The sequence below is a fragment of the Balaenoptera ricei genome, chromosome 14 (assembly GCF_028023285.1).
Source record: "Balaenoptera ricei isolate mBalRic1 chromosome 14, mBalRic1.hap2, whole genome shotgun sequence".
NCBI classification, from domain to species: domain Eukaryota; kingdom Metazoa; phylum Chordata; class Mammalia; order Artiodactyla; family Balaenopteridae; genus Balaenoptera; species Balaenoptera ricei.
In genome coordinates this window covers 67,011,466-67,027,609 of record NC_082652.1, presented here as the reverse complement: position 1 = coordinate 67,027,609, position 16,144 = coordinate 67,011,466, and the positions used below count along the sequence as shown (strand labels likewise).

Genomic DNA, 16,144 nt, shown 5'->3' with positions numbered 1-16,144 from the left:
AAGCCCAGCGAGCCTCAAATTCATTCCGAAGAATTCACCACAAGCAGCTGTGGGCCGGATGGAGCAGGGATTTCTGAAACAGGGGACTGTGCTTTTTTCATAATTACGAAAACAAGATGTGCTCCCTTCAGAAAACTGAAAAAAATAAACACAAGAATAAATAACCAGCACTTCATAATAGTCTTATTATGTAGACATGATGTTTTTGTATAAATCCTCCCCCTCTTTATTGTTTTTAAATGAACTTGGTGTCCTTTTGTATTGGTTGTTGTTTATACATTCTATTTTTAACCTGCTTTTTCTTTTAAGCCTATTTCATAAACCTGTTTCTGTTGTATTAAATACTCTTTCACAATAGGTTTTTTAATGGCTGCATAATATTCCATCATAGAGCTTCCCAGGGTGACTGCTTTGTAGGGTATTTATATGATATAGAGACTCCTGTCTATTCTAAAAATCGATTTCCTTGTCTTGTATACTGAAACAGAAAATACCTCTTATTCATTTCCTTGTTTCCCATTCACACAGTCCTGATGCACATAATCGATGTTCATGTGTTTTGCAAGTCGTTTAACAACTGTTTTGACTCTGCAACAGAATACAGGCCATGTTGTCACTCACCCTTGGAAGTGAGATTCTGACAGGTCCATGTCGCCAGCCTGGGGGCGGGACTTTTCACTCCAGCAAAACCCGGAAGTTCCCGCCACTCTCTCCTCCTGCTCTGTTCCCCGGGCTACACCCCTGGGGGCTCTTCTCCCTGACAAGGCGGCCTTGGTGCACATTTTCACCTGATTTTGTGAGCTCTGCACTGCTTTACGAGGGCCCTGGGCCCCATGTCTCATGACGTGCCCACCATAAGGAAATATCTCCCCAGACCAGACCGTTTGCCAGAGTGGGTCTGTTTGCAGAATCACAGCTTCTGGGTCTCTAGAACCTTAAAAGCCTTCTGTTACTGAGAGAGTCTGAGCCTTTGCTGCCTTGGGGAGAAGGCCTTTCACCTCCCTCTTTATTTTGAAACACGTGATGGCCAATAAACAGACATATCTTCTGCGTTTTTCTTTTCCCATGGGCTGTGTGCTGGTGCTGAAAGCCCTGGCCAGGAGCACTGAGGGAGGTCCACAGCTCTCAGCCCTGTGAGGCCTTCACTGTGGGAGCAGGAAGAGCTGCAAGCAGGCCTGGGCTCAAGCGGCGGGCATCCTGGCCTACACAGAGGACAGAGCAGATGTCCACGTGAGATTCAGGCTTCCACTCCCAGAGGACTCGGTGCTCCAGCTTTCCGGTGTCTAAGCTGATGGATGCTAGGACACTCCCGAGTCTGGACTTGCTTGGGCATCTCATTGAGAAACATCTCAGGGGCACTTGCTTCTATTTGCACCGTCTGTAGGATGCCAGATATGCATTCCCTCACTGCCCACACTTCCCTGGTCGCTGGTTTGGGTTGAGTGTTTCCTTCCTTGGAATGGCAGGACCATGGTCCCCCACCCAAGGTCTGCATCCACTTGGGGCTGCCATTGCAACTCTCCCCAGCAAGAGCAAGGCAGGTGAGGAGGAGAGGCCAGGAGGCCTGCAGACCCAAGAGCACCATGGCATTTATCACACCTTCCTTCCTCCTCCACTCTCCCAACCCAGAGCAACCACAGAGCATTGGATCATGACTTTGGAGAGCCAGGTTCTGGTCCCAGCTCTGCTACCAACTAGCAATTTACTTGTTTGTAAAATGGGGCTAATGTTTCCCACCATGCTTGCCTTAATGACACATAGCAAGGATCCCATAAGAACCTGGGCATGAAAGCAAGGGATGAATACTAACCATCCTTGCCCTCCACCTCTCCAAACCATGTCAGAAAGGAATCTCATAATGGGATTGGCTGCCAGTAGCACTTCCTGGAGTGGGATGGTGGAGGAAGTAGGGGGATGCCAGCCTTTGGCTCTCCTCCAGGGCCTGTGAGCCAAGTGCTGGTCTGTGCTAACTGTGCATACCTTCATTGCAGGAGCGAATCTGCCTTTGAGAAAGCCAACATCGATGTGTTCCGGGTGAGAACCAATAATGTGGGCCTCATCTACAAAATCAGGTGAGAATCTGGTCCCTGACCAGGTTGGGGTGAGATGAAGGCAAGTAGAATAGGAACTGATTTCACTACTGGCACTTTTGGGTGTTGATTGCTCTCCTGACGTCATCTGAGGGGTGACCAAAGGCCCAGATCTTTCCCTCCCACTCTGAGTCATTGTTCCCTAAACTTGCCCATTAGAGTTTCACTTGTTTGAGTTAAGACAACTTGAGACAAGTTTTCACACACTTGGGAAATATGCTCTGAAAAACCCTAGCAAAGTGGTTAGTAGACTCAGTCCAGATTGCCTTCGTTCAAATTTCTGCCCTGCCATTTACCAGCTGTGGGCCTTTGGGAAGGTTTCCTCTCCAAACCTCAGTTTCCTTGTCTGTAATAATGGTGCCCAGCTCCTAGGGCACCATTAGAGTTAGTGAGAACTCAATGAGTCAGTGTTTAGAATATTAACTGGCATACAGTAAGCGCCCAGTGAGTGTTAGAGATGCCAGGTCACATTGCAGGATGCCTGTTGACAGAGATCTCCCCTACTCTTGCTCTCTCTGGTGGAGTTTTTGTGAATGTGGGACGGATAACGCTGCCAGCCTGGTTGCTGAGGAACAGCCTTCAACTGCCCCTTTTTGCCCCCCTCCACCTACTACCACCCCCAATCAAGTCATGCCCATTTGCCAGCATGTCAAGATCACTTATGGTCTGACTGTACCCAGACTAGAGGGCCTGGACAGAAGGGAAATGCTGCCTCCATTCAGTCCTTGTTTTTTTTCCCCTCCCACTAGAAAATATAGGGCCATGAACTCTCTTTACTGGGAAAATAAGGGACTTATGAGGGCCCTGGCACAGGTTGTGTGGGGAAAGGGGGTTATGAACAGGGAAGGGGCTCTTATGGGGGAGGGTCGGGAAGAAGGTGTCAGTGTGTGGGAAAGGCAACCACTAAGCTGAGGTCCACTATGTGCCAGGCTCCATGCCAGGCAGAGGCATGCATCCTTGCGTATATCATGTGTGTCATCCATGTGTGTGCTGTCTTGGACTGTGGTTGTCCCGTTAAGACCTGCAAGTTGTAAGGCCTCACTGTGATGGGATGCTTGGTGCAAAGTGAGGTCATCCAAGGGTCAAGTTCTGGGGAAGAAACTGGGCCTCAAAGAGAAAACTGGACTGCCAAGGATGAAGAGGACTTTAGGAAGTGGGAGAAGATAACGGGGGCCAGATTTTGAAGAGTCTGGATTTCTGCTGCCCAGCACAGTAGCCCCTGGCCCCACAGGGCTATTGATCACTCTAATGTGGCTAGCCCAACCAGACGCACTGTGTGTGCAAAAACACACCAGATCTTTGAAAAACTAGTATGAAGTAAAGGATGTAAGATAGCTCATTAATAAATGTTTACACGGATACCCACTGAAATGATAAATGAATTAAACAAAATATATTATTAAAATTGGTTTCACCAGTGTCTTTCTTTTTCAATGGGGCTACTAGAAAATCTAAAATTACCTATCTGGCTCACACATGAAGCTCATGTGATATTTCTATGGGGTAACACCAGTCTATGTGGCCATGGGGGATCCTCTGGGTGGTGGGACTGAGTATCTGGGGTTGGGGGGGGTGGGTCTGGGAGTCAGGGAGAGAGGGGAAGCTCAAGATGGTCCCACTGCAAGCCTGAGCAATCCTGGATTTTCCACGGAAGGCAATATTTCCTTGTGGGCAATGTAACGATGCAACATTCATTCATAAGCTCATCCACCTTGCAAGGAGTCCCCACTTTGTAGATAAGGAAACTGAGGTCTGAGAGGTAAAGTAACAACAACATCAAAATGATTAAACCTCTCTTTGGAACAAACATTGGGGTATTTCAGTATAGAAGGGGCGTCGTTTCTGTTCTGCCAGTGACGGTGTGGGTGTCTGTTTCTGCACCAGGATCGAGCATGACAACACAGGCTTGAACGCCAGCTGGTACCTGGACCATGTGATTGTGACCGACATGAAGCGGCCTCACCTCCGTTACTACTTCAACTGCAACAACTGGCTGAGCAAGGTGGAGGGTGACCGCCGGTGGTGTCGCGACCTGTTGGCCAGCTTCAACCCCATGGATATGCCCAGAGGTCAGTGCCCAGGCTGGCTTGCCCGCCATCCCTCCCTGCCTGCACTGGGCTCACCCAGGCCTTTGCCTTGTTCTGGGCTGCCCCATCACCCCTTGCCACCTCTTCCTGTTGGCTAGGGCCCAGAGGAAGCCCCAGCTTTTCCTTGGGTCCCTCCCAAGAGCACGTTCTGGGGGCTCATGGAAGTGGGAGATGCAGGAGGCCCTGGAGCCGCGATGGAGGAATGGGCGCAGCCCTGAGCGTACCCTGTGATTTCAACAGCTCTTGTTGATGCGTATGTATCTACGGAGGGTTCCCTCTGAGTTCAAAGGCAGTTTCCCCTGTCTTCCTATTCCCTAGCTTTTCTTCTGATGCCCAAGGAAGGTGAGTTCCAGCCAGGGGGGCATGGTGGATGTGAATCGGAATCTACAGCTTCCAGAGTTCCATCGTGCTGTCCCCAACTCCTCCTGATTTTATGAGGAGTAAAACAACTTATTTCAAGTACATTTCTGGCCCAAATCCTTAAATTCAGTCATTTTTAGCTCTACAGGAAAAATGGGAAGCAGGGGATCAAAGCATGTAAAAATACACGTTGTATCTCATGTCCTATTTTATCACTCCTTTGTCACCTAAAGTCCTGACCTCACCTCACCCCATTATTGAACATATTTGTCTTTTCAAATAAGGGGACATCACATGTGGGTACCATCATCATAATAGCCTGCTTGCACAGAGTCATGGGCCATCAGAGGGGAAAGGAACTTGGCGGCCAGGAGAAGAGAAGTGACTTTCCCATGGTCACCCAGTAGAACACATTTCACCTCCCAGCATGTACCCAGTGGTCTCCAAGTGCCACTGGCTCTTGCACCCCAGCTGAGCACATAAACATATCCTCTCTTCCAATGGACTTCAGCTCTCAATTTCTCTGTCTACCTCTTATCTCCCACCTCCCAGCTGACCTTGAACACTTGCCCTATTCCTCTGTGGTCCCCATCACAATAACCTGCAACTTCACTGATTCTTTTTTTAAAGATATGTTATCCATCTTTTACTACAAAAGCCAAATTTGATCATTGCAGAAAATTTAGAAAATATGGAAACACAATTATATAAGAAGAATACCTGTAATCCCATCACCTGGAAAAACGTCACTGATGAAATTTTTGCGCACTTATTTCTAGTCTTTTCTATGAATATATAGTTTGAAAGAATGGGCTGTTACAACATCCCCTGTTTTAGAGCATGTATATTTCTAAGCCATTAAATGTCACTCAACACCCCTACTTGTAATGGCTGTGTCGCATTCTGGTGTAGGGAGATACCATCATTTATTCATTGAATCCTTTATAGTTGAACATTTATACAGGATTCCCCCTCTAAATTTTTTGTTATTATAAATAATACTATTATGAATAATACACCTAAATCTTTGCACAGATAAATGGTTCTTTCTTTAAGATAAATTCCTAAGTGGAATTTCTAGGTCAGATAGAATACACAGGGTTAAGGCTTTTAATGGGTATTCCCAAAGTGTGCTAGAAAGGACCCATCAGTGCACAATCCCACCAGCTGTGCAAGAGCACCCACTCCACTCGGCCTTGCCAACAGCTGGTAGTATTGTTTAATTTCCCAGCTGGATGGGAACAGGAGTTTTTATTATTTTTTTAAATTAATTTTTTATTGGAGTATAGTTGATTTACAATGTTATGTTACTTTCAGGTGTACAGCAAAGTGAATCAGTTATATGTATACATATATCCACTCTTTTTTAGATTCTTTTCCCATATAGGCCATTACAGAGTATTGAATAGAGTTCCCTGTGCTATACAGTAGGTCTTTATTAGTTATCTATTTTATATATAGTAGTGTGTATATGTCAATCCCAATCTCCCAACTTATACCTCCCCCCACTTACCCTCTGGTAACTGTAAGTTTGTTTTCTACATCTGTAACTCTATTTCTGTTTTGTAGACAAGTTTATTTGTACCCTTTTTTTAGATTCCACATATAAGCAATGTCATATGATATTTGTCTTTCTCTGTCTGACTTACTTCACTCAGTATGACAATCTCTAGGTCCATCCATGTTGCTGCAAATGGCATTATTTCGTTCTTTTATATGGCTGAGTAATATTCCATTGTATATATGTACCACATCTCCTTTATCCATTCATCTCTCAATGTACATTTAGGCTGCTTCCATGTCCTGGCTATTGTAAATAGTGCTGCAATGAACATTGAGGTGCATGTATCTTTTTGAATTATGGTTTCCTCCAGTTATATTCCCAGGAGTGGGATTGCTGGATCATATGGTAACTGTATTTTTAGTTTTTTAAGGAACCTCCATACTGTTCTCCATAGTGGCTGTACCAGTTTACACTCCCACCTATAGTGTAGGAGGATTCACTTTTCTCCACACCCTCTCCAGCATTTATTGTTTGTAGGTTTTTTGGTGATGCCATTCTGGAAAAGGAGCTTTTCAATGTTCTCTCTTTGATTACTGGTGAGGTTGAACATTTTCATATGTTTATTGGCCATTTGTGGTGTGTGTGTGTGTGAATTGTCTGCCCATGCCCCCTGTGCCTGTCTTTTCTATTGGGGTGAATTTCACCAATTCTCCTATAGACCTTAAGCACTTTAATCCTTGATCCAGTCTCTTTATCAGGATCAATCCTTAGCAAATTGTCAAGCTTGCCATCTTTCTCTTTTGTTCTCTTAGTTTCCCCTTTCTTGGCCTTTTCCCTCCTTTTAGCTCCTTATCCTACCTTCTGCTTTGGTCACATGAAAATCCATTGCTCCACTGTTAGGAGAAGAGCTTCTGAAAATCACCATTGAGAAAGAATGAATGTAACTCAGTGGTTCCCCAACTTTCCACAAGAACTGTCCAGGGTAGTGTTTTCTTAAAGTCTCTGAATCAGGCTGCCTAGCTGGGCTCCCTGCTCCTTTATGGGCTGGGGGGCATTGGGTTTTTAATATTTCCAGGCTAGATTCTGGGAGAGGGAATGAAAAACATGATCTTCAAATATTCAGGGACTGCATTGGTAAACAAAAGGTTAAGTTTCTTTTCTTTTCACCTGGAGTTATACTAATTTGGTGTTCGGAGGTCTTTGATCATCAAAATGGGGAAGATAATTATTTCTTTATTCATAGTTTGACAGGTAAAAATATTTCAAAATGTGGGATGTGAGCCACAATAGAAGGAGAAGAGAGGAAAGGGGGCATTTTCAGTGTGTATTCCATGCCCTCCTCCCCTTGTTCCCCTCTCTCCACCCCCAAGGGCCATCTCCCAATGTTCTGGCTAATAATCAGCTGGAACCTTCTTTCATTCCAGCTCCTCAGGGAAGGTAAGTGTTCCAGACTGACCGACTGACCCTTTGACCAAGTTGATCAGCAGATAATAGTGGAGTGGAGGGGACTGGGCCTTGATTAGTTTTCTAGATGGTTCCTCTACAGGAGATCTCGCATATCATGCTTAAAGACACAAGTGCCTGAGGGGAGCTTGCCCTCCCTGGTGCAGAAGCTAAGCCGAGGTGTACTGGAACTGCTGCCCTGGACAAGAATATCACCCTCGCCGCGTGGCACAGAGCCTGGCATTTCCTCTCTAGGCTTCTGTTTGAGTATACTTTGGGGGAGGGACCCAACATATTCCTACCACCTTGAGGGGAATGGCTGAGTCAGGACTGTCCTCTTCCTCATGGAGCCACTGGCATGAGTATGAACAGAGACAGCAGGTTCAAGAAGAAGGAGGTAGAAGTCGACAGTCATGTGGATGGAGGATCCAAGAACCTAGTTCTATTTCTTAATTGTCAGTCGGTTGGTAAAATCTGGCACCTTAAGGAAACCAGGCAATAGGACCAACCAAAAAGGCTTTTTCTTTTGGTTTTCTTTGCATCTGATCACCAGGCCTGGGGGCCCAGGCTGTTATATCTCCCCAATCCATCTGGGGTTCCCAAATCCCAGCCACTCACATTCCTCCTTCAAGACTTTTGCTTTATTCAGATATCACTTTCGTTATTATTATTCTTCTTTAACTCACTTTTTACAACTTATATTAACTTGTAAGTATATTTTAAAAAGAAAGTCTATATCTCTATCATTAAAAACTTTATTGTTATCCTTTGCTACAAATATCAAGGATAATTAGCAAATATTAAAATAAATATGCAACATTAGATAAGCCTCATGTTATCACCCCTAGCATCCCACGTACCACCAGTGGTGTGCAAACTGCATCCTTGGAAACACTACCAGCCCTGCTCTGAGAGAAAGGGAAAGCAGAGGCCAGGAGGGAGGGGAGGAGGGCTGCGAAGGTGTCTGGGCTCTCCTCTTCATGAGTCTTTGCTTCACTTTGTCCTTGCCACACTTCTAGGGGTGGGGGTGAGGGAAGGCAGACAGGTGTTAATTACACAGATGAGTAAACTGAGGCCTGGGAGGTGGTGACTCATCCAAGATCAGACAGCCAATCACTGACAGAGCTGGGACTCGAAGGCAGGGCTACTAGCTGTTGGTGGAATGTGCCTTCTGTCTGCCCCTTGGACAGGGCAAGACCAAGGGCACCTGAGAGATCAGAGCCTGAAGGATCAGAGCGAGGGGCTCATGGAGGTCAGCTGGCCCAGTCTCCTGCTGTCGCAGGAGTCCTTCCACAGCATCCCCCCCAGTTGCTTCTCCAGCCTTGGTTTAAATCTAGCCTTTCTTGAGTGGGGGATGCTGCCCAACCTCCCAGGGCAACCCATCCCACTGCTGAGCGGCACTTGTTGTCAGAAGGATCGGCCTGAAATTAAACCCCCATGAGTCTCCCTGAGATGTTTGCCAGTCTGATTCAGACCTCCCCTCACCCGGCGCAGGAGGTTTTCACGTCAGCCCTTCGGCTGTAGGAAGACAGGGCTCTCTCCTCTCGGGATTGCACCCCCAGGTTCCTCAGCCTCTCGTCTTGTGGCTCATCCCCAACCTGGCTCCTGAGCAGCCCTGGTTTATCATTGCCCCTCAAGAACGTGCCTCACAAGCTAGAACCCTGTGTTTCAGATGGGGCCTCATCAGAACAGCGTGCAGAGGGCCTCCCTGACTCTATTGCCTGCTTCTTTTAAAAAATTTTTGTGGAAAAATATACATAATGTTTATTGCCTGCTTCTTTTAAAAAATCATTGTGGAAAAATACGCATAATATTTACCATCTTAACTATTTTCAAGTGCACCATTCAATGGCACTAAGTACATTCACATTGTTGTGAAACCATCACAACAATCCATCTCCAGAATTCTTTCATCTTCCCCAACTGAAATTTGTACCTATTAAAGAATAACTCCGTATTCCCATCCCGCCCCCCCTGCCCCCGGTAACCTCTATTCTTCTTCCTGTCTCTTTGAAAATGACTACTTAGGAACATCATATAAGTGGAATCATAGAATATTTGTCCTTTTGTGACTGCTTATTTCACTTAGCATAGTATCTTCAAGGTTCATCCACATTGTAGCATGTGTCAGAATTTCCTTTCTTTGTAAGGCCGAATAATATTCCATTGTATGTATAGACCGCATTTTATTTATCCATTTGTCTGTCAATGGACCTTTGGGTTGTTTCCACCTTTTGACTATAGTGAATAATGTTGCTGTAAACATTGGTGTATGAATATCTGTTCAAGTTCCTGCCTTCAGTTCTTTTGGATATATACCCAGAAGTGGAATTACTGGATCATATGGTAATTCTATGTTTAACTTTTTGAGGAACTGCCACACTCCTTTCCGCAGCAGCTGCACCATTTTGCATTCCTACCAGCAATTCCAATTTTTCCACACACTCATCAATACTTGTTATTTTCTGGGGTTTTTATTTGTTTATATTTGATAATAACCATCTTAATGGTTGTGAGGTGGTATCTCAACTGTGGTTTCGATTTGCATTTCCTGGGGATAAGTGATGTTGAGCATCTCTTCATGTGCTTATTGGTCATTTGTATATCTTTTTGGAGAAATGTCCATTCAAGTCCTTTGCCCATTTTTTAATCAGGTTGTTTGTTTTCTTGTGGAGTTGTAAGAGTCTATCCAGAATATATTTCTGGATATAAACCCTTTATCAGACATGATTTACAAATATTTTCTCCCATTCCATGGGCTGCCTTTTGTGCTGTTTGTGTCTGCTGGTGCATAAAAGTTTTTAATTTTTATGAAGTCTAATTTATCTAGTTTTTCTTTTGTTGCTTATGCTTCTGGTGTCATATCCGAAGTCACTGCCAAATCCTATGTCATGAAGCTTTTGTCCCATGTTTTCTTCTAAGAGTGCTATAGATTTAGCTCTTACATTTTGGTTGTTGATCTATTTTGAATTAAATTTTGTATATGGTGAAAGGTAAGGGTCCAACTTCATTCTTTTGTATGTGGATATTCAGTTTTCTCAGCACCATTTGTAGAAAAGACTGTGTTAAGACCATTCTCCATTGAATGGTCTTAGCACCCTTGTTGAAAATCATTTGGCCATATATATGAGGGTTTATTTCTGGGCTCTCTGTTATATTCCATTGGTCTAAATGTCTGTCCTTATGCTAGTACCACACCATTTTGATTACTGTAATTTTGTGGGAGTTTTGAAATCAGGATGTGTGAGACCTCCAAATTTGTTCTTCTTTTTATTTTATTATTTTATTTTATTTTTTAGATATTTTGATGTGGACCATTTTTAAAGGCTTTATTGAATTTGTTACAATATTGCTTGCTTTATGTTTTGGTTTTTTGGCCCTGAGGCATGTGGGATCTTAGCTCCCTGACCAGGGATCGAACTTGCACCCCCTGCATTGGAGGGCAAAGTCTTAACCACTGGATCTCCAGGGAAGTCCCTGTTATTCTTTTTAAAGATTGTTTTAGCTATTCAGGGTCCCTTGATGTCCTGCTTCTTTTTTTCTAGTTTTTTTGTTAACAGCTTTATTGGGATATACTTCACATACCATATAATTCACCCTTAAAGTGTACATTCAATGGTTTTTTGTATATTCGTGAAGTTGTGCAACCATCACCACAATCAAATTTAGAACATTTTTATCATTCCAAAAGAAGTCCTATATCCTTTAGCAGTCACTCACAACACACCCCTCCCAATACTCCCTAGCTCTAGGCAACCATTAATTTACTTTCTATCTTTATAGTTTTGTCTATTCTAGACATTTCATATACACAGAATCATATAATACAGGGCCTTTTGTGACTTGTTTCTTTCATACAGCATGTTTTCAAGGTTTATTCATGTTATAGCATATATCAGTACTTCATTTCTTTTCATGGCCTAATAATATCCCTTTTTATATTTATACTACATTGTATTTATCCATTTGTCGGTTAATGGACATTTGGTTTATGTCCTGCTTCTTTTAATGCACCCTAAATTCTCATTAACTATTTTTAACAGTGACCCTACACCATAATCACCTGGAAGAAAAGATGAAAATGCTGTCTCCACCCCAAGTCCTCAGTCCTTGCCCAGGACTTAGAGGCTGCTGGAGAAACCTATGGATTCTCCTGACTCATCCCCATGTGAGTCAGCAGGTGTGGGTGTCCCAATCTTGGCTGGCTCTCCACCACCTCTCAACAAAAAAATGATCCAGGCAGACATCACACCTCCTAATTAAGCATCTCAGATATATATGCAGCTTGAACAGGGAGTTTGCAGCCATCTCTATGCTCATTTCCTTCTTAGAATGGGTGTCAGGGGTCCTGGCACCTTCTGGGGCCTGGGGAAGGTTGGCAGCTGCTTTTTCAGCATATCTGTATTGATTATACCTGGAAACACAGTCTTGACTCTCGAATCGTTCCAGAAGTGTGGCGAATTTTCCCTCCTGCCATCTGCTTCTTTGCATTCCCCCACCTCCATTGACATGGACACCTGATTCCCTTCCTGGAGGATTTATTTCATCCTGTCTGGAATGGCTCACCCTTTTGACACCCAGAACCCAGAGGGGGCATTGACATTTACACACTGATGAAAGCCCTTGGCCAGGATCTAAGGACAGTCAGTCTCCTAGACCTCGAACTGAAGCCTCACCATTAGCAACTGCCATTGGTGATGCCCCCTGACCTGCTCCTAGATTCTGGGTCAGGGTAAAAACATGGTCTTTTCCCTCAAGGTGCTCAGAGTCCAAGAGAGGACAGACATTGCCATAGTACAGGGTATTCACAAAGAGGGTGGAGGGCATGATGGCTCAGAGCTCCCGTCTCAAGTCACAGAGTCCTAGGTTCAAATCCCAACAATGCCACCTACTAGCTATGGACAAAATCCTTCTTCAGACTGTGTCTTCGTGTGCGTATACCTTACAGTTAGTATCTTATTTAAAATTCATAACACCCTGAGGAAGTAAGGTCTATTATTATCTCCGCTTTGCACCTACAACGAAGGTCAGGGTGAACTTCCATGACCCTGAGTAGTCGCCTCCTCTGTTTCTTGATCTCAGGCCAGCAACTTCCCTTTCTCAACCTGTTTGCTCAGACTGTGTTGGCTCTAGAGTCTGGCAGGCAGTGCTCTGAAAGCTGTTCTCTCCGACACTAATAAACCATGAAGAGGTTTCAAGGGACCCATGGGAAATGGGATTGAAGCCTGAGGCACAGGATGAGACACCCTCTCTCCACCTGCTCCCAGACTGTGGAGTGGAAGCCAGACTACTGAGAGCAGTTTCTGGGGTTCAGGCCCCACCTCAGCTACCCCAAAAAGGACTGAATAGGACTGCTCTCGCCAGAGCCCCAGGGCCTGCCTGCCTGCTGCCTTGGGGGCTTCTCCTATCTCCCAGACATCTGTCTCAAGTCAGTTAGAGAGAAAATTGTGGATCGCCCACTAAAACATATACCAGGGTCAGAGGAAACCTCAGGGCCCGTGCCTCTTCCCCCTCACCTGCTCTCTTTCACCCTTTCCTTCGGTTTTCTCCATGCCACCCAAACCCCATTGGGTCTAAAGCCCCAGCCTCTCTGGAAAGCATCACCTGTGGCCTTGCCTTGGGTTTTTCTCTGCCTGCAAACTCTGGAGAATTGAAGTCTGTGCCTTCCACTGTAGTGCAGTGATACTCAGCGTAGTGCCCCCACCCCAAAGGCAGTTAGGGGATGTGTAAGGAATCTCATGGGCAGAGAAGAGGAACTTTTCCACCTGCTCCCTGAGGTTCAGATACATTCTGGCTGAATCAGATACAGCCAGAATGAGCCACTGTGGCTGATGGGGGTGTGCTGTAGCCCTCAGGAGTTTTGAGATGGATAAATGGCTGAGAAACACCATATCTCAGGGACCGCTATTCGCCTCTTTGGGCTCTAACTCCTTAATATGTGTCTATCTGGTGTCTCCAGCTAAGCTCAGGTTTCTCTGAGGGTAACACTTTCACTTGTGCCTGCGCACTTGGTCACTTTGGTGGGGCTTGGGTGAAGATCGATAGGACGTGGGCTCATGTGTGTATGGGGTGTGTGCAGACACACCCACTCATGAAGACCAGCAGCAGAGATGGGTGGAAAGAGCTCTCCTGGGGCACAGAGAGCTGGCTTCTAGACTTGCCCCACTGTAACTGTGCCCCTTAGGCAAGTTACTTGTCCTCTGGGCTGCCTCCTCATCTTACCAGAAAACCCGGATGTTGTCCAAGGGCCCTTGAGGAGCTAGCTTCCTCTGGTACTCTGCTAGCTAAGCATCTTGCAGCCCTTTCACCTGGCTCCATGTTTCTTCCGCCCAGTGATCCCCTTGATGCTGGGTCACCTTTAGTGTGACACTCATGGGGCACAGCGCCCGCATGCAGTTGATAAGCACACTGCAGACTTACACAGGCTGAGAATGCAGGGCTACCCATGCCTTTCTGGCCCCAGGGAGGCTCAGGGCACATCCCTGAGGCTGGAGGTGGGATGCGGGTGGCCTTGAAAGATCAGGTGTGGGGACATGGAGGTAGACAGGCAGGATTAGATGGAGTAGATTTGGGGTGACCCAGTGTTGGGGCTCGAAGGAGCGTAAGCCAGGGGCTCTCACCGGTAGGGAGGCACAGGCAAGACCTGTTTAGGGCAGACATGGCCTTCTCACTACCAATATGACGTCATTTCCTGCCTTCTGGCCAAGTAATTGTCCCCATCCTGGTGCCTACCCACAGACCCTCCCACCTTGAAAAACACTGAGTTGATCACGTGGCTTAAATCAGTACTGAGCCCACATCGCAACAGGAGAGCCTGCCAGCTTGGCAGTGAGACAGGCCTCTGAAGGCAGGAGCTGAGTTCCAGCTGGCCTGGGGGCTGTGCACACGCCAGGGCTGTCAGAGCGCAGGCACAACAGTTCATCAGGGTTTCAGACCAGGCCTCACTGACAGCCGAGAGGGCCCATGCATTCAGAAGGGCCCGGAGTGAGGTGGGTCCAGCCACCACCCCTGCTCCCAGCTGGGACCTGTTCGTTAGGGACAAGCCTTCTTCTAAGGAGCGTTTAGTCTTCTTTGGTGGATTAATAATAAATACGACTGCAACCAGTTTTGTGTTGTGCTCCAAAGAGGCTGAAGGGCTGGTAGTTGGAGGAAAGGGAGCCCGCAACAGCTTGGGCAGGTGGGCTGCAGTGTGCAGGCGGCGGGGAGGCAGATGACATTCTCATTGCTTCCCAGTCTGGAGCAAATGGATTGGCTTTTTTTTGGGGGGGGTTCTACCAAATGAGACAGCCAGTGCTGGGGGCCCAAAGTTGCCCAGAGCTGGGGACCAGGTAAAAATGACATTGTGTTCCTCTGGCACAATCACTGTTTCCACTCCTGTTTATTTCATCAGGTAACTGGGTTATAATTTCCAGCCCAGGCCATGCTACACAATGATTATCACACAGCTCCGGGTGTGTACCAGGTCTTGGCAAGACTGTGTTGGGCACAGTGCCCAGGGTGCATTTGAAAAAAGGACAACACTAGAAAGGGATCGTGATTAATGTCTTAGGGGCACGTGCAGATTGTGCTGACCTGCAGTGGATTACGGACAAGCCAGAGAACTGCATGGTACAGGAGCAAATGCAAGCAGCCTGGGTGACTGATGCAAAAGACATCCATCGTGAGAGCCCTGCCAAATAAACCGGCAGCCCTGACCTACTCCCAGATTCTACTGGATGATATCACAGAGTAGCTAGATCATTAATTTAAAAAGATAGCTCTCTGGGTCAGAAAGCACATGGGCTGTGCACTCTGAGTTCTAGTTCTGGCTTTGCCCCCAGCAGGGATGGGACATGGGGCAGAGCTCAGTTCCTCTCCTGTCCTCAGTTTCTTCCTCTGTGGAGTAGGGGCACTAGGTGGCCTCTCGGGTCTTTTCAGTACTAGTAGAGTGTTTATTTTCACAAGCCAACAGAGGATTGTCTGGGGCTAGCCTTCCTCTACGGAGGCAGGGGGAGATTGGCTTTTGGCCCCTCCCCTTCTGCAGTGGATGCTTCTTCCCCATTTTATCCCCACCCCCTACTTTCTATTCTTTTGCACATGCCCATCTCCCCACCAAGAGCTCTGTCTCTGAACCCCCAATCTCTGTGGTCAAAACCTGGCTCTGACTTTCTACCAGTTAAGCATGAACAGATGCCTTAATCTCTGTACCTCTATTTCCTCATCTGTAAAATGGGGATAACATTAATTCCCACTTCAGAAAGTGCTTGAGCTGGTTAATTAGGGGAGTGAACGTTAAAGGACTTAGTGCAGTGCAGAACATAGAATAAATGCTCAGTACATGAGGTAAGTCTGGTTGTCGCTGTTGTTACAAAGCCAGTGTTTCTCCCCCTGCTGCTTCTTCCACATCTAGGCTCATGCTGACACTGAGATGCACAGACTCAAGATTCTGGCCTCTCAGACTCAGAAAGGACTTTGGAGGCACTAAGTGCCAGGATCCCCTCTAGAATCCGGCAGGCTCATCTAGACAACTGGGGATAGGCTCATGACCTTGACGGCAGCCAAAGCTTGCGAGGGGCACCACTCTTCCCAAACCCCTTCCCTCTCCCTGACATTTCCCCTGAATCCAGCTCAAATGTTACTCAGGGCCCCCTGAGCTCTATTTGTTGTGGCTGCTGCATGGG

General features: G+C 46.3%; 1 protein-coding gene across 2 annotated transcripts in view; it reads left to right on the top strand.

Annotated features, from left to right (window-relative positions):
• Nucleotides 1-16,144, top strand: part of LOXHD1 (lipoxygenase homology PLAT domains 1) — a 219,867-nt gene that overhangs the window by 11,034 nt on the left and 192,689 nt on the right. For both annotated transcript variants that reach the window (XM_059894273.1, XM_059894272.1), the window contains exons 3-4: nucleotides 1,992-2,072; nucleotides 3,975-4,159. In XM_059894273.1, coding sequence (XP_059750256.1) covers nucleotides 1,992-2,072; nucleotides 3,975-4,159 — 266 coding nt within the window. The remainder of the gene's footprint in view (nucleotides 1-1,991; nucleotides 2,073-3,974; nucleotides 4,160-16,144) is intronic.